Source organism: Ursus americanus, chromosome 20, assembly GCF_024610735.1.
Source record: "Ursus americanus isolate L20-20 chromosome 20, mUrsAme1.1.p, whole genome shotgun sequence".
Taxonomy (NCBI): Eukaryota; Metazoa; Chordata; class Mammalia; order Carnivora; family Ursidae; genus Ursus; species Ursus americanus.
Window position 1 is genome coordinate 3,968,368 of NC_142146.1, and position 26,234 is coordinate 3,994,601.

The 26,234-nt window shown below is 38.1% G+C and overlaps 1 protein-coding gene across 36 annotated transcripts in view; it reads left to right on the forward strand.

Annotated features, from left to right (window-relative positions):
- The window catches only part of CLASP2 (cytoplasmic linker associated protein 2), a 175,634-nt gene that overhangs the window by 142,234 nt on the left and 7,166 nt on the right, over positions 1 to 26,234 (forward strand). For 35 of the 36 annotated variants that reach the window (XM_045798314.2, XM_045798320.2, XM_087870043.1 and 32 more), the window contains 6 exons: positions 7,763 to 7,906; positions 9,092 to 9,198; positions 10,862 to 11,015; positions 14,113 to 14,341; positions 21,785 to 21,978; positions 22,494 to 22,622. In XM_045798314.2, coding sequence (XP_045654270.1) covers positions 7,763 to 7,906; positions 9,092 to 9,198; positions 10,862 to 11,015; positions 14,113 to 14,341; positions 21,785 to 21,978; positions 22,494 to 22,622 — 957 coding nt within the window. The remainder of the gene's footprint in view (positions 1 to 7,762; positions 7,907 to 9,091; positions 9,199 to 10,861; positions 11,016 to 14,112; positions 14,342 to 21,784; positions 21,979 to 22,493; positions 22,623 to 26,234) is intronic. The other variant, XM_087870058.1, reaches the window with a different exon arrangement.

A 26,234-nucleotide genomic window follows, 5' to 3' on the forward strand; every position in this document is an offset into this window, starting at 1 on the left:
ACAAGCAGGGGGAGTGGGAGAGGAAGAAGCAGGCTCATAGTGGAAGAGCCTGATGTGGGGCTCGATCCCATAACGCTGGGATCACGCCCTGAGCAGAAGGCAGACGCTTAACCGCTGTGCCACCCAGGCGCCCCTTAAGGCTTCACTTCTAATTCTAGTTCTCGTGCTAATTCCACCACATCTGCAGTTATGTCCTCCACTGAAGTCTTGAACCCTTCAAAGTCATCCATGAGGGTTGGAATCAACTTTTTCCAAATTCCTATTAATGTTGATATTTTGATTTCTTCCCAGGAATCACAAATGTTCTTAATGGCATCTAGAAGAAGGTTTTCAATTTACTTTGTCCAGATCCATCACAGGAATTACTATCTATGGCAGCTAAAGCCTTGTGAAATGTATTTCTTAAATAATAAGACTTGAAAGTCAAAATTACTCCCTGATCCATGGGCTGCAGAATGGATATTGTGTTAGCAGGCATGAAGGCAACAGTAATTCTCTTTGTACATCTCCATTGCAGCTCTTGGGTGACCAGGTGCATTGTCAGTGAGCAGTATTTTGAAAGGAATCTTTTTTTCCTTAGCAGTAGGTCTCAGAAGTGGCTTAAAATAATCAGGAAACCACGTTGTAAATAGATGTGCTCTCCCCCAGGCTTTGTTGTTCTATTTATAGAGCACAGGAGAGTAGATTTAGCATAATTCTGAAGGGCCTTAGGATTTTCACAATGGTACGTGAAGCAGTGGCTTCAACTTAAAGTCACAGGCTGCATTAGCCCATAACAAGAGAGTCACCCTGTCCTTTGAAGCCAGGCATTGACTTCTCCTCTCTAGCTGTGAAAGTCCTAGATGGCATCCTTTTCCTAATATAAGGCTGTTCCGTCTACACTGAAAATCTGTTTAGTGTAGCTACCTTCATGAATCATCCTGGCTAGATATTCTGAATAACTTGTTGGAACTTCTGTATCAGCACTTCGCTGCTCCACCGTGCACTTTTATGCTATGGAGATGGCTTCTTTCCTTAAACCTCATGAACCAACCTCTGGCTTCAAACTTCCAGGGCTTCCTCACCAATCTCAGCCTTCACAAAACTGAAGAGAGTTAGGGCCTTGATCTGGACAATGCTCTGGCTTAAGGGAGTGTTGTGGCGGCTTTGATCTTCTTTCCAGACCACTAAAACCTTGTCTCTGAATCAGCAATAAAGCTATGTTGCTTTCTTATCATTTGTGTGTTCACTGGAGTAGCACTTTTAATTTCCTTCAAGAACCTTTCCTTTGCAGTCACAAGTTGGCAGTTTGTCACAAGAGGCCTAGCTTTTGACTTGCCTTCCTCACTAAGCTTAATCATTTCTAGCTTTTGATTTAATGTGAGAGACATACAACTCTTTCTTTGACTTGAACATTTAGGGGCCATCATAGAGCTAGTAACTGGCCTCATTTCAATATGGTTGTGTCTCAGGGAACAGGGAGGCCCAAGGAAAGGGAGAGAGATAGGAACGGCTGTTCAGTGGAACAGTCAGAACACACACATTTAGTTCACCATCTCATACGAACATGCTTCGTGGTACCCCAAAACAATTTTATAATAATAACATCAGAGATCATTGATCACAGATGACCATACAAATACAATGATGAAAAGTTTGAAATGTTGCAAGGATTACCAAAATGTGACAGAGACACAAAGTGAATAAATCCTGTTTGAAAAAGTGTGCCAGTAGACTTGCTCAGCAGAGTTGCCACAAACCTCCAAAATATATAAAGAATTTATACAGCTCAGTACCCAAAAAACAGTCCAATTTAAAAATGGGCAGAAGACATGATCAGACATTTCTCCAAAGAAGACATACAGATGGACAACAGACAAATGAAAAGATGCTCCACATCACTCATCATTAGGGAAATGCAAATCAAAACTACAATGAAATATCACCTCACACCTGTCAGAAGGCTAAATCAACACGAAACAAGTGTTGGCGAGAATGTGAAGAAAAAGGAACCCTCTTGCACTGTTGGTAGGAATGCAAATTGGTGCAGCCACTGTATGGAGGTTCCTCAAAAAATTAAAAACAGAACTCCCCTATGATCCAGAAATTGCAGTATTGGGTATTTACCCAAAAAATACAAGAACAGTAATTCAGAGGGATACATGCACCCATATGTTTATTGCAGCATTAATTTCAGTAGCCAAATTATGGAAGCAGTCCAAGTGTCCATCAAATGATTAATGGCTAAAGAGGTTGTCATGTGTGTGTATATATATATACACAGTGGAATATTATCCAGCCATAAAAAAAGAATGGAATCTTCCCATTTACGATGACATGGATGGAGCTAGAAATTATAATGCTAAGCAAAATAAGTCAGAGTAGAGAAATACTGTATGATTTCACTCATGTGCAATTTAAGGAACAAAACAAGCCAAGGGAAAAATTAAGAGAGAAGCCAAGAAACAGCCTCTTAACTATAAAGGACAAACTGAAGGGGCATCTGGCTGGTTCAGTCAGTGGAGCATGTGACTCTTGATCTTGGGGTTGTAAGTTCAAGCCCCACGTTGGGTGTAGAGATTACTTTAAAAAATAAAACCTTTTGGGGTGCCTGGGTGGCACAGCGGTTAAGCGTCTGCCTTCAGCTCAGGGCGTGATCCCGGCATTATGGGATCAAGCCCCACATCAGGCTCTTCCGCTATGAGCCTGCTTCTTCCTCTCCCACTCCCCCTGCTTGTGTTCCCTCTCTCGCTGGCTGTCTATCTCTCTGTCAAATAAATAAATAAAATATTTAAAAAAAATAAGTAAAAAAAAATAAAACCTTTAAAAAGAAAAAACAAACTGAAGGCTACCAGAGGGGAGATTGGTGGGGGGATAGGTTAAATAGGTGATGGAGATTAAGGAGTGCACTTTTGATGAACATCAGTGATTTATGGGATTTTTGAATTACTATATTGTATACCTGAAACTGATAACACTCACACTGTATGTTAACTAACTGGAATTAAAATTTTTTAAAAATGGAATATAGTATTCTAATAAAGACCTAATTTATGTTGTGAAATAAGTAAATAAATGAATAAATAAAAATGCATCTAGTAAAGTAAATGTGACAGTAAAATATAAACTAACAAAAATGAAGGACTTTATCAGAATATACTAAAAATACGGCATTTTATTTTATTTATTTATTTTTTTAATGATTTTTTATTATATTATGTTAGTCACCATACAGTACATCCCCGGTTTCCGATGTAAGGCTCGATGATTCATTAGTTGTGTATAACACCCAGTGCACCATGCAATACGTGCCCTCCTTACTACCCATCACCGGTCTATCCCATTCCCCCACCCCCCTCCCCTCTGAAGTCCTCAGTTTGTTTCTCATAGTCCATAGTCTCTCATGTTTCATTCCCCCTTCTGATTACCCCCCCTTTCTTTATCCCTTTCTTCCCCTACCGATCATCCTAGTTCTTATGTTCCATAGATGAGAGAAACCATATGATAGTTGTCTTTCTCTGCTTGACTTATTTCACTTAGCATTATCTCCTCCAGTGCCGTCCATGTTGTAACAAATGTTGAGAACTCGTTCTTTCTGATAGCTGAGTAATATTCCATTGTATATATGGACCACAACTTCTTAATCCAGTCATCTGTTGAAGGGCATCTCGGCTCCTTCCACGATTTAGCTATTGTGGACATTGCTGCTATGAACATTGGGGTGCATATGGCCCTTCTCTTCACTACGTCTGTATCTTTGGGGTAAATACCCAGTAGTGCAATGGCTGGATCATAGGGTAGCTCAATTTTTAACTTTTTAAGGGACCTCCACACTGTTTTCCAGAGTGGCTGTACCAACTTGCATTCCCACCAACAATGTAGGAGGGATCCCCTTTCTCCACATCCTCTCCAACAACTGTTGTTTCTTGCCTTGTCTATTTTTGCCATTCTAACTGGCGTAAGGTGGTATCTCAGTGTGGTTTTGATTTGAATTTCCTTGATGGCTAATGATTTTGAACATTTTTTCATGTGTCTGTTAGCCATTTGTATGTCTTCATTGGAAAAGTGTCTGTTCATATCTTCTGCCCATTTTTTGATTTGTTTATTTGTTTCTCGTGTATTGAGTTTGAGAAGTTCTTTGTAGATCTTGGATACCAGTCCTTTATCTGTAGTGTCATTTGCAAATATCTTCTCCCATTCCGTGGGCTGCCTCTTAGTTTTTCTGACTGTTTCCTTGGATGTGCAGAAACTTTTAATCTTGATGAAGTCCCATAAATTCATTTTATCTTTTGTTTCTCTTGCCTTTGGGGATGTGTCATGAAAAAGGTTGCTTTGGCCGATGTCGTAGAGGTTGTTGCCTATGTTCTCCTCTAGAATTTTGATGGATTCCTGTCTCACATCAAGGTCTTTCATCCATTTGGAGTTTATTTTTGTGTATGGTGTGAGATAGTGGTCAAGTTTCATTCTCTTGCATGTAGCTGTCCAATTTTCCCAGCACCCTTTATTGAAGAGACTGTCTTTTTCCCACCGGATGTTTTTTCCTGCTTTATCAAATATTAGTTGCCCAAAGAGCCGAGGGTCCATTTCTGGGCTCTCTATTCTGTTCCATTGGTCTATGTGTCTGTTTTTGTGCCAGTACCATGCTGTCTTTGTGATCACAGCTTTGTAGTACAGCTCGAAATCCGGCATTGTGATGCCCCCAGCTTTGTTTTTCCTTTTCAACAGTTCCTTGGAGATTCGGGGCCTTTTCTGTTTCCATACAAATTTAAGGACTGTTTGTTCCAGTTCTTTGAAAAATGTCCTTGGTATTTTGATCGGGATAGCATTGAAAGTGTAGATTGCTCTGGGTAGCATGGACATTTTAACTATGTTAATTCTTCCGATCCATGAGCATGGAATATCTTTCCATCTTTTTATGTCTTCCTCAATGTCTTTCAAGAGTGATTTATAGTTTATAGAATATAGGTCCTTTACGTCTCTGGTTAAGTTAATTCCAAGGTAACGTATGGTTTTTGGTGCTATTGTAAATGGGATGGATTCCCTAATTTCTCTTTCTTCGGTCTCGTTATTCGTGTATAGAAAAAAATACGGCATTTTAAATCATATAACTTAAGCCCGTATTATTTAATGTAGAAGTAGACAAATAGATCAATAGAACACGAAGGATCAGAGGATCAGAAACAGTTTGGTTTATATAGGAGGTTACTTCATGATAAGGGTGTCACTTCTTGAGGAAAGGATAAACTCATTGGTTAATGGTTTTGGAACAGTTAGGCTCTCTTCCTCTGGAGGGAAAGAAAGCTGAGTCTCCTACACCAAAATAAAGCCTGGATGGAATAAAGTATTCCTTAACAATCAAGAGTAACTTGAGGTAGTTTCAGTGTTGTTCCAAAAAAGACACAGGATCATAAAGTTTTGTTTCAAAATACAAATAGTTTTTTTATTATTATTTTTTATGTTATGTTAGTCACCATACAGTATTTCGTTAGTTTTTGATGTAGTGTTCCATAATTTCATTATTTGTGTGGACCACCCAGCGCCCATTGCAGTATGTATGTGCCCTCCTTAATACCCATCACCAGGCTAACCCATCCCCCTGCCCCCGAAACCCTCAGTTTGTTTCCCAGAGTCCATAATCTGTCATGGTTCGTCTCCCCCTCTGACTCCCCCCCTTCGTTTTTCCCTTCCTTCTCCTAATGTCCTCCATGCTATTCCTTATGTTCTACATTTAAGTGAAACCATATGATAGTTGTCTTCCTCTCCTTACTTCACTTAGCCTAATCCCCTCCAGTTCCATCCATGTCGATGCAGATTTCCGGGTGTTCATCCTTTCTGATGGCTGAGTAATATTCCATTGTATATATGAATGTTAGGATGTGGAAAAAGGGGAATCCTTTTACACTGTTGGTGGGAATGCAAGTTGGTACAGCCACTTTAGAAATCAGTATAGAGGTTCCTCAAGATGTTAAAAATAGAGCTACCCTATAACCCAGCAATTGTGGTACTGGGGATTTACCCCAAAGATACAGAGGTAGTGAAAAGAAGGGGCATATGCACTTCAATGTTCATAGCAGCATTGTCCACAATAGCCAAACTGTGGAAGGAGCCAAGATGCCCTTCAATAGACTAATGGACAAATAGTTTTGTGGGTTTTTTTAAGATTTTATTTCAGAGAGAGGATGCATGCACAAGGGGGAGGAGGGGCAGAGGGGAAGAGAGAGAGAGAGAGGCAGAGAATCTCAAGCAAACTCCCCACTGAGTGTGGAGCCTGACACAGAGCTCTGTCTCACAATACTGAGGTCATGACCTGAACTGAAACCAAGAGTCAGACACTAAACTGACTGAGCCACCCAGGCACCCCCAAAATATAAATAGTTTTATTTGGGTACTATTAACATGTTTGAGGACATACCTACACAGTGTACATTGGGCTTATATTATAGCTGTGTTTTAGTATATTTTTATTATTTTTTTTTATTGTTTATTATATTTTTCAGTTTATGATAACCCTCTCCCAATTTCTTCATGTATAGAATTCCATCATCTTTCAAGGCTGTTTTGTATAGTGTGCCATTGCTCCAATGTAACATAATTTAACCATTCCCCTAGTGTTTTATATTCAGATATCATAAACCTAGAACACTTAGGTTCTCATAGAATGGGGTCTGAAAAGGTCCAGGACAAGATGCGCATATTTTCATCTGAGTCATAATTCTGAACTATTTGGGTTTCTTCCTCTTCTCTGTTAAGTTTTTGTGGTAATCTGAATTCAAAGTTTGGCTTTCAGTGACTCTGTTGATTACATTAAAAGAAGAAATAAATTTATAAGTTTTCTTAACTGATCTGAGTAAGCTTTGTTTTGTTCCCATTTCCACCAAAACATTATTTTCCATTTATATAAAAATGAATAGTAAAGTATTAAGTTGCTCTGAATGGACTTTGTAGAGCTTGGGATATACAGGTTTCCCCTGCTATTGTTCCTATGAAACCTTTCATACGCCAAAATGGTATAAAGCAAGGAAGCAATTCCATTAATTTATATGGGAAAACTTTTAAGACTTCCCAGACCCAAAAAATAGCATCTTTTAAGCTTTTCTGATACCTTAGGATACATCTTGTTAACAGATGCTCAAAATAAATCAAGATAAAGCACAGATGCTTACATACGCAGTTCAACAATGCTGCGTTGGCTTGATGCTAAGTGTAGTTCCTGGAGAAGGAGCTTGGTGGTACCATTCTCACTGCTGTGAGTGTGTGCTGCCTTTATAATGGCTCACTGCAAAACAACTGCTGAATACCATTTTTGCTTTTTGCCTTAAATGTAAAAGTGAAGATCTTCTTTGTTTTTCTTTTGGTTAGGGAAAGCAGGTACTGCTGTAGGTCTTTCATAAAAGCAGAGTGGTGTAATGTGAACTTTTGAAAGGTATAGGATACCTGTACTTGTATATTTCCATCCATCTTTCTTCTTGTAATCATTTATGAGGAAAACTGAAGAAATAGCATATATTGGTAGAATAACCCCGGAAACTGGTTAACTTTTGCCATTGAGTGCTAGATTGTATTTGTGACATTTTTTATATTCCCTACTTACCTTCAAAAAATAAATGGCAGGTCAGTTATTTTCTTACTCTCCCAACAAAGAAATTTGAAAGCATATAAGGACATCTTTTTCTGTGGGAAAGGTGGCCTTGTGCTATTGAACAGAAATGTTGAGTGAAGAAAATTGTCTCCTTTGAGTAACCGAAATATACTTCTCTGCTTCTTCCATGTCTTTGTTTTCTAGGCAGCACAGTCAGTGCTGATTTCCTTATTTGAACTCAATACCCCAGAGTTTACAATGTTATTAGGAGCTTTACCAAAAACTTTTCAGGACGGTGCTACAAAGCTTCTTCATAATCACCTACGAAACACTGGCAATGGAACCCAGGTATCTTTCAGTTTTTTTCTTGACTGTTATGTGATGTGATGGTTTCACAGCAATTGCTTTCTTTTACATGAAGTAAACTTTTGATCCTAGTGTATAATTTTTACATCTGTATTAGGCAATATCTCCTAAGCAGTATTAAATATTGTCCTGGAAAGAATGTAGTCCTTAGGCTTGTGATGTTATGTTATAATTTGGTATACATTACCAGGGTATGAACAAAGAAAGCAAACCAGTCCTTATTTGAGGACTGGAAGGGATGACTTGGTTAACAAATAATATCTGTAGAAAGTAGGGCTTTAAAAGGTGTGTTCACAAACCTGTTCACAGCATTGTGGGTCCATAGTTGCTTGAATACAGAATTTTATTTGGGGGAGGTAAGGTCTGACTAAGTGAAACATTGCAGTGTTATATGTACTTAAATGTCAAGAATCATTTACATAATATGCCTAAAAAATTAAATTTTAAAAAGATCTTTGGTCATGGATAAAGGAAAAATTAGATGCACTTATGGCAGGCTTAAAGTAAAGTCTGAGGGTTAAAAACAATCTAAGAACAATTTCTTGGGACTAAATTTGGTCATCTTTTTAAAAGGAGAGAGATTGTTTAATTATATCTTAAGAGGTAGGCAAATTAATAATACTGAATTTTACTTTGGTATGCTTGCGAAAATCATTTGTAAAGCAAACTCGAGGAGGAATAAAATTTGAATATTGTAATGGGTGGAAGAGGGAAATTGGCTTAGAATGGGAAGCTAATTTAAAATTGTTAGTTTGGGGAAATACCTGTCTGGCTCAGTCTTTAGAGCATGTGACTCAATCTCAGGGTCATGAGTTCAAGCCCCACGTAGGGCGGGAAGCCTACTTTAAAATTTTTTTTTCAATTTAAAAATTAATTAAAATAAAATAGTTTGGGATCCTGTTGAATCTGTGAGAAGGTAAATGTTGGTAATATTTGAGAGCAGGAAGTGGGTGAAGAAAACGAAAAAAGACTAAAGAGATAGATTTCTGAATGGGGAGAAAGTTTTTCCCTACAGAAAGCAGAGATAAGTACATGAATATTTAAAATACTAACCTACAAATATGGCTGTTTCCTATTGTTCAACTTCTTGATTACATGGCTTCCATAAGAGCCTTTTAGTTGAACTTACCTGTCCTATGTTAATATTTATTTGACTCCCCCAATCAGGGTCCCATGGGGAGTCCTTTGACGAGACCAACACCACGTTCACCAGCCAACTGGTCCAGTCCTCTTACTTCTCCTACCAATACATCACAGAATACTTTATCTCCAAGGTAATAAAAGGATTATTTTCCATCATGGCTTGTGTTTGCCGATTCCCATTCTTAGACAACTGACAGTAATATAATTCCATTTGATTTCCACTTGACTTGAAAAGTCTTGACACACAGAAACTTAGCAGATTCAAAAAATTTAAGTTTATGCCAAAGCTAACCCTTTAAATGAAAATAGTGTATAGGATATCTAATTTTTATGTAAGTGAAAAAATTTATACGGCTTTTGTAAATTACTGCTTGAAGCATTAAATGGAGTAGTTACGTTTCTCAGATACGTTTATAGACAAAAACATAAAAATAGAGAAGAAAACAAGTAATGAATCATGGAACTTCACATCAGAAACTAGGGATGTACTGTATGGTGATTAACATAACATAATAAAAAATTATTATGAAAAAAAGAGAAGAAAAAATAAGGAAACACTAAATATAAAATGGCATTATGTCTGTCTTTAGGAAAGAATGTGAGTTTGGTCCTTAATATAAAATATAAGCTGTGTAAAATTTTCACACACTTAAGCAGTTCAAGCATTGGCTGTATTTCAGATGAAGTTTTTGACTCATTAATAGACTAATATTTTTTCCCTTTTCCTGGCCTTTTAAAAAATCATTTGAAAGTAGTCCATATTTACTAACATAATTATTAACTTGATTTTATTAGCCATATATCATAGCATATTTCATCATATGCATTTTTTTTTTAAGATTTTATTTATTTATTTGACAGAGATAGAGACAGCCAGCGAGAGAGGGAACACAAGCAGGGGGAGTGGGAGAGGAAGAAGCAGGCTCATAGTGGAGGAGCCTGACGTGGGGCTCGATCCCGTAACGCCGGGATCACGCCCTGAGCCGAAGGCAGACGCTTAACCGCTGTGCCACCCAGGCGCCCCCATCATATGCATTTTAATTATAGGATACTTCATCAGCATCTGAGGAAGAAAAATACATTGCAAACTTAACATCTAGCTTATTTATTCCTTGTGACACACATGTGACAATTTGATGGCTAAATTCCATCTTCAGTTGAGTTTTAGAATTTGATTATAGATGTCAATAACATGTATGTTCAGTGTTAAAACTTCTCTGCCTTCCTATACATTTTTGTAAAATACATTTATCTTCTCTTTAAGCTGTACCGTTATTGTAACTTAATCACAGGATCCTGTTCTGTAAAGGGCCGTATGGTAAATATATCAGGCCTTGTGGGCCATGCCGTCTTTGTTACTCCACTCAGTTCTGCTGTTATAGTGTGAAAATAGCTGTAGAGGACACCTGAATAAATAAGTGTTGCTCATTCCTTTACGATTTTATTTATGGACACCGAAATAAGAATTTTATATGATTTTTTATGTTAAGAAATGTTTCTTTTTCTCTCAACTATTTAAAAAAGTAAACGTTTTTAGATTTCAGGGGTCGTGGTTTGCTGACCCCTGGTGAATCAGAACATTTTTGAAGGTGACAGACAAACCAGGTGTTAAGGGTTATGCATTTAGTCATTGTAAGCTGCTCTTGTTGGGTAGACAAGGGGACATATACCTTAACCATTTATAGTTGTCAGTTTTTGTTTTGTTTTGCTAATTATGCTTTGGGGAGCCTACAAAATCTCAAATGTGTTTGTGTTTTAAAACTATACATAAATAATTAGTTGTCTTTTTCATAGTGCATTTGATTATGACACAGAAAATATGAACTCTGAAGATATTTATAGCTCTCTTAGAGGTGTCACTGAAGCAATTCAGAATTTCAGCTTCCGTAGTCAAGAAGATATGAATGAGCCATTGAAAAGGGATTCTAAAAAAGATGATAGTGATTCCGTGAGTATTTGAACGTTTTTAGATTGCAGACTTTTCCATTAAAAGATTTTTTTTTAAGATTTATTTATTTATTTGAGAGAGAGAGAGAGCGCGTGCTCAAGTGGCAGGGGCAGAGGAAAAGCGGGAGAGAATCTGAAGCAGGCTCCATGTCCAGTGAGGAGCCTGACATGAGGCTCAGTCCCATGACCCTGAGATCATGACGTGAGCCGAAATCAAGAGTCTGACACTCAACTGACTGAGCCACCCAGGTGCCCCTCATTAAGAGATTTTTGTTGGATTTTTTTTTTTTTAACTTTGCTTTCTGTCGTTTTTCAAACGTAACTTCTTAAGGGGTCAGTCACTCTGCAAGCATTCACTGAGTATCTACACAGGCCAGGCACTGTTCTGGGTCTTGGATTTTACAAGGCAAAGTCGCTGCCCTCAAGTTCCTTATAAATTTTCAGATAGAGATGAGTACTATTGAGTTTGTTAGACACAAAGTGAATCTATTTTAGATTAATTGGTCAGGGAAGACCTCTCTCAGTCAGTGGCATTTGCATTGAGGATAAATAAAACCATAGAACATCTAGGAGAGAAGAATCCCATAAAAGAAGTGGCATGTGCAAAGACATTTAGATGGGAACAAGTTTTACATAGTTGGGAACTGGGACGAGAGGCTGTTGGACTGTTGTGACAGTTAGAGGGTGGAACATGGGCCAGATTACATGAGTCTTACAAGACTAAATGTGTTTAGGTTATTTTCCCATTAAGTGTAATGATAGAGATTTGCATCATCGGTTTGTAGGGCTCCAATTAAGAATGTTACAACCCATTTTTCTGACATTGGTGAATATTGTTCAGTTTGTTGCTTCTGCCATCATACAAAGAGTAGTTGTTTTGGGAGGGGGAGGGAAAAAGAGAGTAGTTGTTTTTTATACTGCTGCTGAAGACTTTTCTCAAAACAAGCCATCCCACCATTTCCTATGGAATCTGTGGTTCCTCAGTGTTTTCAGAATTGTAGAACATTGTGGTGCTTCAGCACATCTCTGAAGGGCTCCCTCCTCTGCCTTCCTGACTGCTTTCCTGCTGTTGTTTTTCTCCCCATGCCTATCTGGCAGATAGCCCTACTAACTGGATGCCAAAAACCAGCTTACCACTCAGATTTGAGGTTCCTCTCCCCAAAAGCTACACGAGGTAGCAGTAACAGTTTAGTAATAAGAATCACTGCTTGAGACTTTTTTTTCCTCAGAGATAGCAGGGTACAGTGTAGGGAGCTCAAACAGTGTATTCTGGCAGAAAGAAGTAAGTTTAAATTCCAGTTCCTGGCAGTTATTAACTAATCCTGTATTATCACTTCTAAGCCTCAGTGTCTTCATTAGAAAAATGAGGATATTCTGCCTACCTTAAAAGTTACTGAGTATAATAAATTATATGACTCATTAGCTACGTCTAGCTGCTTGTTTGAACTTCTCATCTTTTCCCCTAGAGCTCTCTTTTCTGTTTCAGTTGATAGCAGCACTAGTTGCTCAGCCAAAAACCTTGGACTAAGGAATTGTCCTTTTCTCCTCTCTTTCTTTCTGTCATCTCTGTACTCTGTCAGGAAATCTGTTGGTTCTGTTTTCAAAATATATCCAGAATCCATCCACTTCCCATCACTGCTATTCTGGCTTGAAACATCATCATCATCAATTCTCTCACATGGATTATTAAAATAGGCACCTGACTGGCCTTCTTGAGTCTGTCCATTGGCCTCCTGTCATCCTTTCTCACTCCTTGACTTCTAACTCCATAGGAGGTCCCAGAATAAAAGCCAAAGTCTACACAATAGGCTTTTTCCCTTGTTACCTCTCTGGCCTCATCTACTGCTTTCCTCTGCTCCAGCCACACTGGCCTCCTTGCTATTCCTTGAACTTCCTGGGCATGCTCTTGCCTCAGGGCCTTTGTCTTGGCTATTCCCTCTGTCTTAGACATCCTTCCTCCAGATAGCTCCATTGCTGATTTCCTCACTTCCTTCAAGTCTTTGTTCATGTGGCTTACTCTGCCTACCCTATCTAATCTGCACCCTCCTTCCTCCCACCACAGCACTCATGGTCCCTTTAATCCTGCACTGCCTCCCATATACTAATCACCTTCTACCATACCATATTCTTTACTTGTTCATTATGTTTATAAATGTCTGTCCCCCCACTAGAATGTAAACTCCATGAACGTGGACATCATTCTCTCTTTTGTTCACTAATATATCCCCACTGCCAAGAACGATGCCTGGCACACAGTAGGAGCACAGTAAATATTTGAAGAATATTTGTAAAGCACCTAAGTAATGGCTTAGCATGTAGTTGCTGTGAGTAGACAGTGACTATGGTGATATTGATGGTAGTAATGATTTTCATACTAGTATTAGTATCAGTGTTAGTATTGATGCTTTGATAAGTATGTTAATTTGATCAAACTTCATCAGGCATCCTTTCAAAAGTTATAGTCCTTGAGGCCTTTTTTTTTTAACAGCAGGCCTTTTATAAAAATATATATATGTATGATTCTCTTATACTTTGTTGACATGCTGTCATTGTGTAATTTACTACCTTAATAATGGAATCTGGCAGCTTTTAGTTCTGTGTTGCCAATGAAAGCCCTTTTATATCTTTAACTGGCATAGAGAAGCTTTTGGTAATCTCACTCTATATTGTTTGGTCAAGCCATTAGCAAGGGAACTATAGGAATCATTAGAAACAGCATTCTTTTATGATTGTTCCTTGCCCTCACAGCTGTGGGGGTATTTTTAAATCTTTAAGTTTTGACATTTTAAATAAGTTTTATTATGTTAATTCCCATTACTTAATTTTTTTCAGCTGTTTATTGTTACCTTTTTTAAATAGACTTTGAAGCAGTAGGGAAACATCTTTTTAGAATTTCAAAGAGATACTTAAAAATGAATTAATTTGCAGGGTGCCTCAGTCAGCTAAGCATCTGACTCCTGGGGTCAAACGCTCAAGGTCGGGTTGTGAAGTTGAACCCCTTCTCTCTCCCTCTGTCCCTACCCCCCCAAATAAATAAATAAAATTTTTTTTTTTTTTTAATGAATTAATTTGCTATGCCTTCTCCTCCCCATTAATAGATGTGTGGTGGTCCTGGGATGCCTGATCCACGAGCAGGAGGTGATGCTACTGACTCAAGCCAAACTGCCCTTGATAATAAAGCTTCACTGCTCCATTCAATGCCTGCTCACTCCTCTCCTCGCGCTCGAGACTATAATCCATATAACTATTCAGATAGCCTCAGTCCCTTCAATAAGTCTGCTCTCAAGGAAGCCATGTTTGATGATGATGCCGACCAGTTTCCTGATGGTAGGTTCTGGGTCATACTTTGTCACCTGTGTTTTAGAGAACTGTTAATCAGTGAACAAAAGAAATACACGTGCTCTTTTATTATAACTCCCAAAGAAGTAAGGAGCTTTGGGATGGGCATGTTTCTCCCATCTTTCAGGAGCTCATTTGTAGTGGTTTGGTAGTTTTCTACCTCAGAATGATAAACAGGGTAGTTCTGAGATCATCCTCAAAATCAGGAAAACCTTACTGACTGCCCAGAAACAACTGAAATCAATTATAGCTTATAAATGTAGTTTATCTCTAGACACAATTGTCATTAATTTTTATACCAGCATGACAAAACCCTTTGAAGAACTACCCATTCTTTATAATAGCCCTTTAGTAAAGTGTGAAATCATAAACAAACTCTAGTAAGATGCATTCAAGACCAAATTGGGGTAAGCTACCATTAGAATTTGGAGCCAACTTAGGACTAGCCCTACACTTTCAGTGGCTTATACCAAGGGTGTGGGACTAGCTCTAACACTCACAATGGCTCAGAACAAGGGCATAGGACCAAGTTCTAACACTTACTAAGCTGTCCAGCCTGATATTTGATTGATTGTCCTGAGTGTCACATCTGAAAGAGGGTAGAGATATACTACCTGCCTACCCTTCCAATTACGGTGTGCAGTTAAGTTCACATAAAATGTATAAAAACTGATATAAAGTATAAAACACTGCAAATGGTTTAGGTATTTTTAATAAGAAGGAATTACATTTTTCTCTACAAATTGCATAATTCATTAATTTTTTTAATTGAAGACTCAAATAATATAAAGTAATAGATAACTGTGTGGATAAATTTGAAAGTACCCCCTTACCAGTCTCGTGTTACTAAGGTAGTTTCTGGTTTTCCTTTGTTCCCCCATTATTGCTGTCAGTGAACATATTTCTGCAGAAGTTTTTATGCACATACATAAGTGATTTACTCTAAGAGATTCCTAGAGCTAGAATTGCTCTATTAAGGGATATATAAGTTGAAATTTTGAGAGTTACTACCCAATTACCAACTCAAAACAGTTGGCCAGTTTAGGTAGTGCTGATTTCCTCACCAGCACAGAATGTTCAAACTTTTTAAAATTTTGAAATCCATCACCATGATGGATATAAAATAGGCCATCCTAATGAGCATTTCCTTAATTATTAGGAAGACTGAGAAGTTAGATATTAGAAATATTTTTTTAATTTTTGTAATTTGGTAATGGAAAAATACCCCCATTTTTATTTCTTTGATTATGAATAAGGTTGACAAATCATGTTTTTACCAATAGGCCATGTTAAGAGTCTTAATATTATCACAATTACCAAAAAGGCAAAATTAAGACAGCTTGTCAAACTAAGTCTAAATTACATAAGAATCTTTAAAATTACCACTTTGGTGTGTTTTGATCTGTCACAATTAGTTGACTCTGTTACTGAGGTTTAGTCACAATAGCAGCAAAGCAGGAGGGAATAAATTGGACCTAGCATGAGCCTGTGCTTTAAACCCTCCCTTGTCACAGCAGCATGGTAAACTGAGACCTACTTTTAGCAGCTTTAATTGTTCTTAAATTATTGATGTACAGAGGTCACACACTGGCAGACCAAATTGGTTTTACTGACATTTCTTGCCTCAACTGCAATATATATATATATATATATTAGTTTAAAACAGTCAAAAGCTTAAAAGATGGGGGTACAGCACAAAGAACTTTTCTTTGAACCGTTTGAGAGTAAGCTGCCAAACTGATGCTCCGTCACCCCAAATACTTTAGGATGTACTTTCCATAAACAAAGACATTGTCCCACATAACCACAATATACTCATCCAAATCAGGTAATTATCATCGGTACATTAATAACCACCTGCCCTTAAACCCCATTAGAGTTTTGTCAGTTGTCCCAGCGAGATCTTCTAGCCAGAGGATCCACTTCAGAATCTCACATTGCGTTCAATCATGTCTCTGTTGTCTTCTTCAGTGTTCAGTCTTTCCTTTGTTCTCATGACCGTGGCACTTTTGAAGGTCAGAGACCAATTATTTTGTAGCATTTCCCTCAATTTAGGTTTGTCTGATGTTTTCTCATGATTGGATTCAGGTCATGTGCTCTTGGCATCAGTGTCCCAGAAGTGATAGTGCATTCTTCAGGTAATACACAATTTCACTTTGTCCTTTGACTGGTGATAATAAACTTTGGTCACTTGATTATGGTGGTGCTTACCAGGCTTCTCCACTGTGAAGTTACTCATTCTATAATTAATAAGTGTCTTGTGGGGAGGTACTTTTAAACTGTATTAAAATTTATTCATTTAAAAAGTTTCATTTACATATTTCTAACTGTATGAACTCATGGTTTGCATTGTACTCAATGGATTATAATTTGTAACTCTCGTTTATTTTGATGCTCAAATTGTCTTTGATTTGACCTGTTCTTTTGACATGTCCCCATCCTTGCATGCTGGCATGACAAAATGTTGTACTGTCCCTGCTTCAGTCCTGGAATCAATCATTTCTCCAAAGTTTCATTTAATGGAAAATGGTCTTTAAAGGCTAGAGTCTGGGCACAAGGTGTACTCACTGCTAGTGGGATATCACTATTCCTAAGACCTCTCAGTAGCCAGAGCTAAGGAATGTGCGTGTGTGTGTGTGTGTGTGTATGCATACACACACTGATTTACATCTGTTTATTTCTATATCAAAAGCTATGAGTTTACTCCAATTCCAATTTAGCACCATAAGATAAATTCTGGTTTCCTCCTTTTTCATATTGATAAACACCTTTTTTCTGACACTGAGAAATCTGGCTTTCATTATCTTTAATATATTTACTTAGTTGATCAGTCCTGAATGCAGCCAGTTTTCCATCTCTGCCATTACCTCCTCACTTGCACAGATGCACTCCTCACCTTGCTGGGCTCTCACCACTCCATGTAGACACCCTTCTTGCCCTGTCCATACTTTGCCACTCTCACATGGATGGAAACCCACTTACTCTGCTCAGGAATCTGTGTCCCCAGGGCTGGTCATTTGTAATTTTGATGAATGGAAAAAAATCTCTTCATTTATGAGGCTGAGAAATCATGTTTTTACCAACTACTTATGTTAAGAGAGTTAATATATCACAAAGCCAAAACTTTGACAGCTTAGCAAGATTACCTACTTGGGGGATGCCTGGGTGGCTCAGTCGATTAAGCATCTGCCTTCAGCTCAAGTCATGATCCTGGGGTCCTGGGATCGAGTCCCGCGTTGGGCTCCTTGCTCTGCAGGGAATCATGCTTCTCCCTTTGCCTGCTGCTTCCCCTGCTTGTGTGAGCTCTCTCTCTGTCAGATAAATAAATAAAATCCTTAAAAAAAAAAAAAAAAAAGATTACCCACTAGTAACTGATTCTCTTTTCCTTTACTAAAGATCTTATATTTTCCATTTGTTAAAGTAAGACATCTGGGGCGCCTGGGTGGCTCAGTCGTTGAACATCTGCCTTCGGCTCAGGGCATGATCCCGGCATTATGGGATCGAGCCACGCACCGGGCTCCCTGCTCTCCCTCTCCCACTCCCCCTGCTTGTGTTCCCTCTCTCGCTGGCTGTCTCTCTTTCTGTCAAATAAATAAAATCTTTAAAAAAATAAAAATAAAAAAATAATAAAGGAAGACATCATTGGAAATTATATAACTGAAATCTAAACTGGGTAGAATATTTTTGAACTTGAGAAAAGTATTTCTTTGCAGCATAATACTTGATTGATTTCTGAACCATAAGACAGCCATTTTATGTTGAACACTCTTTGAAAATGGATAAGCCATTAGTTAAGCAAAATAGTAGTTGCTCTAAGCTTCATATAGAAATTAATTGTTTTTGTTTATATTCTTTTTAAATTTGAAATAGGGAAGACCTTGTTTGGCATTATTTTATTGTGAACATTGCTAACGTCACCCATTCTTTTTAATTTTATTGACCTCCGTTGCTCTTTTGATTTTCCTTGCATGTCTGCCCCAGTGCAAAATTTCTCCTCCCTTTTTTGTTTTTAAAGTCCATAACTTTGGGCAGGAGATAATCATTTTGTTCATTTCAGAATTTCTATAAGAAGAAATCGTTTTGAAATTCTGAGACATATTTAGTATATTTATTATTCAGATGTTTCTATACACATTACAGACAGATACACATATTAGTGATAAATATTTTTTAATTAACAAGTCAAAAAAAATTAAAACTCCACTGATGTCCACATTTAATTATGTTCTTTGTAAAGTTTACCAGGGACTATAATATTCCAGAATATTACTTCTAGGGAGATGGTTCTGTTATTCAAGAGAGACTCTTATCAAAGTTTGCCAATGAAAAGAATATCCCATATTTTTTCAGCACTGCAGCATAAATATCAGAATTGGAATCATGCCAATATTTGTCATAAGAACACAAAGAAAATTAATACTAGTGAGTTTATTGTATTCCAAGCCCACTATGGGCTTCACTATGACCATCGGAAGTCAACGCTCTCTTCCCATTTTACTCATAAGAAAACTGAGCCTCCACAGTAATTAAGAACCTGTGTCTGTTGAACAAAGAGGCACAGGTTTAGTGGGACTCCAGAGCCTTTCTTTTTGCATGACCATGATGCCGCTCATGAGGAAATACAGTTACACGTTATCTTAATTAACAGAGTACTTTAGGTTTATCTTATTTGTATCCTATAAATCAGTTTTGTAACAAAATAGTGTTTTCTTTGGCAGAAATTCTTTTCCTGTTTCATGTGTTCAGGCCATTTTATGTCATGTCACTTCTAATTATCTCCTAGAGTAATTACAAAGCCTATATTCATGGAGAAAAGAGCTGCATTCCTTTGAAAGCATTCGTGTGTGTGTGTGTGTGAATTCCCTTTATTGAGCTGAAATAAAGTGCACTCTTAATAGAATGATCCTCTGACATCAGTGAAAGTCTGGTAACGTGACTTTGCAGGAGTGACTTGTGAGGTTTATAGAGATGCGTTTATCCTGCTGCAGTAGCTGCTGTTAAAACAGCAGCACTGTTCCAGTATTGGTCTATATAATGAAATTATTTTAAGACAGTTTTTATCCTCCAAGTTAAGATGTCATCTTTGAATGCAAATTTCTTTTTTATGGTTTGCTCTGCATTTTACAGAGGTTCTTCAAAAACCCCAATTTGGTTCACCTTGGTAATCCTTCTTTCCAGACTCTCTCTCATTTTTAACTTCAGCAATCACATTTTGTGCTCTGTGTATGAGGGTGTTAGTGCTCTAATTGTAGTTACATGAATGAAGTCATGATAAACTTCTTTTTCATAGTGAATCTTGTCACTACATTTTGGTTCAGTTTCCCTTCCCTATCATGTGTTAGTTTAACTCTAGTTGGATTCATCTATTCTTTTTATTTTTAGAGAGGGGGTGGAGGAAGGGGCAAAGGCCGAGAGAGATATAATCTTAAGGCTCTGGGCCCATTGTGGAGCCCAACATGGGGCTCAGTCCCACGACCCGGCTATCCATGACCTGAGCCTAAATCAAGAGTCAGGTGCTTAACCGACTGAGCCACCCAGGCACTCCCGAACTCATCTATTCTAATGGTTCAGCTTGATTTCCTTTCCTCAGGTTTCTGAATCCCCTTAAGTAAAATGTAATTTTTCTTTCCCCTGCTTATAGGTGTGGGTTCCCCACAACCTGTGATGTCAGACTGTTGGTATCTCTAGGTCAGTGGCTAACCAGCTGGCAAGATGAGGCACAGTAGCTTCTGTTTTCATGGACCAGTAGTGAACCATCTGCCAAACCACAATCTCAAGATTTATTTTTGGGAAGCGGGCTCTTTCCTCTTGAGCCTTTGCTTTTGTAGGCAATAGCTATCTCCCAGATGCCAGATCCACAAGACTTCTCTGTCCTATTAGGATCAGCATAAGTGGCAACCCTTTCCTATGGAAGACCAGCATGTTTTTGCCAAGTGGACCCTACAGACAGTATAGCTCCATGGAGTCAACTGTCTTCCCTGGAGATTCGGGAGCAGGGGTGACCCCAGATGTATCTTCCAAGCCCAGGCACCATACTCTGTGGTTATTTTATTCCAGAGGAGTTAAGGAAAAGAGTCTATGGCATAAGCTCAGGCCACCATCTCCCCAAATCCCGGAAGGGCTGAATTTGTCATTTATTTTACCAACAAAAGAATTTAGGAAGAATTCTGGTATTCTGTAATGTTTTAATATGAACTTTGGGATGTAACTGTTTTTCCTACAAAAATTACTCAAAGCACCATAAGTGTCCCTTAACATTCATAAAATTTGTGAGTTTATGATTATACTTCAAAAAAGAAAGCAAAAACAAATGAAAACTCTTTGATAATCATTGCGCCCAACTCTACTGTGAAATTTAAGGGAAAATATTAAGTATTTATTCTGCCTCTTCTACCAAATTATATTTCAGGATAATCTAAATAGCTCTAGTTGATAAAGTTACTCTCTACAGAAGAATTCCAGCCCATTTTTAATTCCTAATAAAATAATTCAGCAACAAGCAGTGGGTAAATCATTACTTTAAAAGATTGATTGGGGCACCTGGGTGGCACAGTTAGTTAAGCGTCCAACTCTTGGTTTCTGCTTCAGTTGTGATCTCGGAGCCATAAGATCCAGCCCTGCATTGGGCTCAGCTGGAGTCTGCCTGGGATTCTCTCTCCCTCTCCCATTACCCCTCCCCCGCTCACATGCACGTACTGTCTCACTCTCTCTCAAATAAATCTTAAAAAAAAAAAAAAATTGATGGGTTGTTGGTGCCTAAGTATCTTAGTCCTTGTATGTCCAGCTCTTAATTCTGGCTAAGGTCATGATCTTGGGATTATGGGATTGAGCCCCACATCAGGCTCTGTGCTGGGCATGGAGCCTGCTTAGGATTTTTTCTCTCCCTGTCCTCCCTTAAGCCCCTCCCCACCGGCCAAGGGCTCTCTCTCTCTCCCTCTCTCTCTCTCTGTTAAAAATAAAAAGGTTGATGGGGAACTGTACAATGGTGGGATCAAGTTGTCACCACTTAAATCCAGTGGTCATTATTAATATCACTAAAAATGGAGTACCCAAACATTGTTAGCCTCCTGGCACAACACCATAGAAATGCATACTGATGTATGTATGGATTAAATGATCTTTTTGCCATTTACTAGAAATATTTCAGGAAAAAAAGTGGGGAGGGATGAAGATGAAGTAAGAATAGTAAGATCTTGATAGTTGTTAAATCTGGGGGAGGGGTATATAGGGGTCCATTGTATTTTTTTTTTTCTGTGAATTTTCATTAAACTAGAATTGGTATTTTCAAGATGACAAAATGGAAAAGAAAATTAGTCATTTTTTTTCTTAAAACTAACATTGTCTGTTTCATAATGTTCTAAAGTTGTCATCCCCATACTTATGAGAGCTGACCTATAAAGTTACAGAATTAACGTTATGTCCTCTTGCCAGATCTTTCCCTAGACCACTCTGACCTGGTCGCAGAGCTATTGAAGGAGCTGTCTAACCATAATGAACGTGTAGAAGAAAGAAAAATTGCCCTCTATGAACTCATGAAACTGACACAGGAAGAATCTTTCGGTGTTTGGGATGAACACTTCAAAACAATATTACTTCTATTGCTTGAAACCCTTGGGGATAAAGAGGTAAATGGCAGGATATGTAAATAATAGCCTGTTTTTCTGTCTTGGATTGCCTTTCCTTGCCTGTTAATCAAGAGCTACACAGATTTGGAAATTGGGAAAATCAGTCTCTTTTACTGCTTCTTCCTGTGTGAAATTTTCATTATGAGTACTTTTTCTTCTAAACCAATAGCTCAATGTTTTTGAACAGTTGACAGTGGGAAAAATGAAAGGTTGCTGATAGTGTTTCGTAGGAGAGTACAAGTGACTTGTTTTGCATACTTAAACTAGCTGTTCAGAAGTGTAGTTTCCTTTTTCATAGGATGTTGGTTCTTGATCTCCTACGAGTATAAAAAGTGTGACTTAAGTTTTCAACTAGAGATGTGAAAACTTAATTATGTAATATACCATATATACTTTGTGCAGTTGTCTACAACTTATCCCTGCCCCAATGTTAAGACCTTAAGTTACAGAAATGGAAAATGTAGAAGATTGTCTATAACCCAAAATATTAAAAACATGAAAATATTTCTTCTTAGCCTACAATCAGGGCTTTGGCATTAAAGGTTTTAAGGGAAATCCTAAGGCATCAACCAGCCAGATTTAAAAACTATGCAGAACTGACTGTCATGAAAACACTGGAAGCACATAAAGATCCTCATAAGGAGGTAAGTCACCTGACCATTAAATTATTTTTTTATTCTTAGTTCTTCTGCTCTTATTGCATGAAACGTATTATTAACATTGCTTGAAGAATACCCTTGAAGAGAATCAATCATTTCAATCAAATGAACACTTAACTTTGATTTTCCAGGTAATATATCTGATGAAGATACAATCATATTTTTTCTGTTAAATGAATTATGGTGATATCATGGTCTTTTGCCTAAAATAAGCCAGCTCTGGGACATAATCTTGATTTCATTTTTTCCTTCTTAATTTGACTTGTAGTTTTCTAATTTAGAATTCACCAACTGTCACTATCCCCTTACCAGTAAGAATTTGTTTTTTTGAAATAACTGCTGAAGACAAGAATCATTATTTTAAAGTGGTAAAGTGCCTATAGGAGCTAGATATCTGTTCAAAGTTTATTCAATAAAATAATGAGGACATCGTTCCTGAAAGAGTCTTGTAAATCTGTCCCATCTATCTATTTATAGTTGTGTAAAAAAAAAAAAATTAGACTTTTAAGCTTTTATTTAAATTCCAGTTAGTTAGCATACAGTGTTATATTAGTTTCAGGTGTACAGTGTACTGATTCAGCTCTTCCATACATCACCCAGTGCTCCTTACAGCAAGTGCACTCCTTCATCCCCATCACCTTTGTCACCCATCCCCTCCCTACCTCCCCTCTGGTGACCAGTTTGTTCTCTATACTTGAGGATCTGTTTCTTGGTTTATCTCTCCCTGTGTCTCATCTCTTTATAATTAGAATATACCCACCACCACCAATGACGTTGATGATATAATCATGAGGATTTTTATTAAGTTTCAGAAATAATTAGAAAAGGAAATTTCAAGTAGGGACTGCAGTTCTAAGAGATAGCACCAGAGCAGTAGCATTAGGTGCCTCTGGTAGAACCAAGACCTAAGCAAAAGGGGTCAAAAAAAGGAAAGTTAAAAAACAGCAGTGAGATAAAACAGATCAAAACTAAATGTAAGAACTGAAACTGTAACTTTCAGAGGAAAGCATGAGTGTAAATCTTTGTCATCTTGGATTAACCAATAGTTTCTTAGATATAACATCAAAAGCACAAGTAGCCAACAACAACAACAAAAACATAAATTGGACTTTATAAAAAATTTAAACTTTGTGCTTCAGGATGCCCAGGTGGCTTAGTTGGTAGAGCATACGACTCTTGATCTCAAGGTTGTAAGTTCGAGCCCCACATTGGGGGTAGAGATTACTTAAAATCTTTTGAGGGCATCTGGGTAGCTCAGTCAGTTAAGCGTCCCACTCTTGGTTTCAGCTCAGGTCATGATCTCAGAGTCCTGAGATCGAGCCCCATGTTGGGCTCTACACTCAGCTGGGAGTCAGCTTGAGATTCTCTCTCCCTCTACCTCTGCCCCTCCTGCTCATACTCACTCGCTGTCTCTCAAATAAATCTTTAAAAAATATAGAATATTTTTTTAAAATAATAAAATAAGTAAAAACTTTTATGCTTCGGTGGAACCTGGCTGGGTCAGTCAGTAGATCGTGAGACTCTTGATCTCAGGGTTATGAGCTCAGGCCCCATGTTGGGCATAAAGTTTATTCAAAAAATTAAATAAAAAATTAGTGTCACAAAAAATAATGTTTAAAAAAAGAAAAGTTTTGTGCTTCAGAGGGCACTCTAAAGAATGTGGAAAGACAACCCACAGAATAGGAAAAAATTTTTGCAAATCATATGTCTGATAAGGTAGTATATAAAGAGCTCTTACAACTCAACAACAAAAAGAGAAATAACCCAATTTAAAATGGACAAAGGATGGGGCGCCTGGGTAGCTCAGTTGGTTGAGTGTCAGACTCAATTTCAGAGCATGGGATCGAGCCTGTGTCCAGCTCCGTGCTCAGTGGGGAGTCAGCTTCCCCCCCTCTTTTTCTCTCCCCCCGCCCCTTCCCCCTGCTCGCCCTCGCTTGCTCTCTCAAAAATAATAAATGAATCTTTAAAAAAAAAAGTGAGCAAAGGGCCTGAATGGATCATTATCCAAAGAAGATATGCAAATTGCCAATAAGCACATGAAAAATGCCCAATATCAGTATTCATTAGGAAAATACACTAAACCCACAGGGAGATACCACTTCATATACATGAGGAAGAAAGATAGGAAGAAGCGTTGGTGAGGATTTGGGGGTACCTGTCTAGCTCAGTCGGAAGAACATAGGGCTCTTGATCTCGGGATCTTGAGTTTAAGCCCCACGTTGACCATAGAGATTACTTAAATAAATTAATCTGAAAAAGAAAAAGAAAAGAAAGTAGTATTGATGAGGATTTGAAGAAATTAAAACCCTCTGGGTAATTCAGTTTTCAGAAGATATGGCTGTAAGTCTTGTAGGAGAGTGAGTCATGACTTCTAAATCTATGTGGGTTTTTATTTAGATTTTTAATTTAGGTGGTGTTTAGTACTGGAACGTCTGTAGTATCTTGCTGAAGGTTTAAAAAAACTAATATTTGTAGTTTAGTTATCCAGCTTCTGACCCAAATAAGGCCTGGCATCTCTATTTTTACAAAAGGTAAAATTGACATTCCTTAGGCATTACATCTAAAATTAGACCTGGGGGTGGGGGATTGGGATAGGCTGGTGATGGGTATTAAGGAGGGCACATATTGCATGGTGCATTGGGTGTTATACGCAAATAATGAATCATGGAACATTCCATCAAAAACTGGGGATGGGGGCGCCTGGGTGGCGCAGTTGTTAAGTGTCTGCCTTCGGCTCAGGGTGTGATCCCAGCATTCTGGGATCGAGCCCCACATCAGGCTTCTCTGCTGCTTCTTCCTCTCCCACTCCCCCTGCTTGTGTTCCCTCTCTCGCTGGCTGTCTCTCTCTGTCAAATAAATAAATAAAATCTTTAAAAAAAAAAATGGGTATGTACTGTATGATGACTAATATAACAAAATAAAAATTAAAAAAAAAAAAGCCCTGGGTCTTCTGACTTCCAGTATATTTGCCACTGTACCTTTCTCAGTACGTCTCATAGATTGAGATCCAAAGTGAGAAACTACTAAAGTAGAATCAAAAGCAACAATTTTTACATGGTCTCAAGACCATCTCTAGATAGATTACAGATTCTACTAAGATAGACAGCCATTTCTTCTCTTCATTATAACATCAGTGTCAGCCCTCCCCAGGCCCAAGACAGAGAAAGAAAATCATTATGAACATAAGGGGGAATAGCATGTTAACTTGATAACCCATTAATGAGATTTTTTTTTTAAGATTTTATTTTTAAGAGGGCGCCTGGGTGGCTCAGTCGTTAAGCATCTGCCTTTGGCTCAGGCCGTGATCCTGGTGTTCTGGAATCGAGTCCCATGTCAGGCTCCTCCGCTGGGAGCCTGCTTCTTCCTCTTCCACTCCCCCTGCTTGTGTTCCCTCTCTCTCTGGCTGTCTCGCTCTCTCTGTCAAATAAATAAATAAAATCTTTAAAAAAAAGAAAAAGATTTTATTTTTAAGTAATCTCTTCACCCAATGTGGAGCTTGAACTCACAACCCCAGGATCAAGAGTTGCATGTTCCACCAACTGAGCATTCAGGTGCCCCAAGGTTATTTATATTTTATTTTGTAATAATGTGATGAAA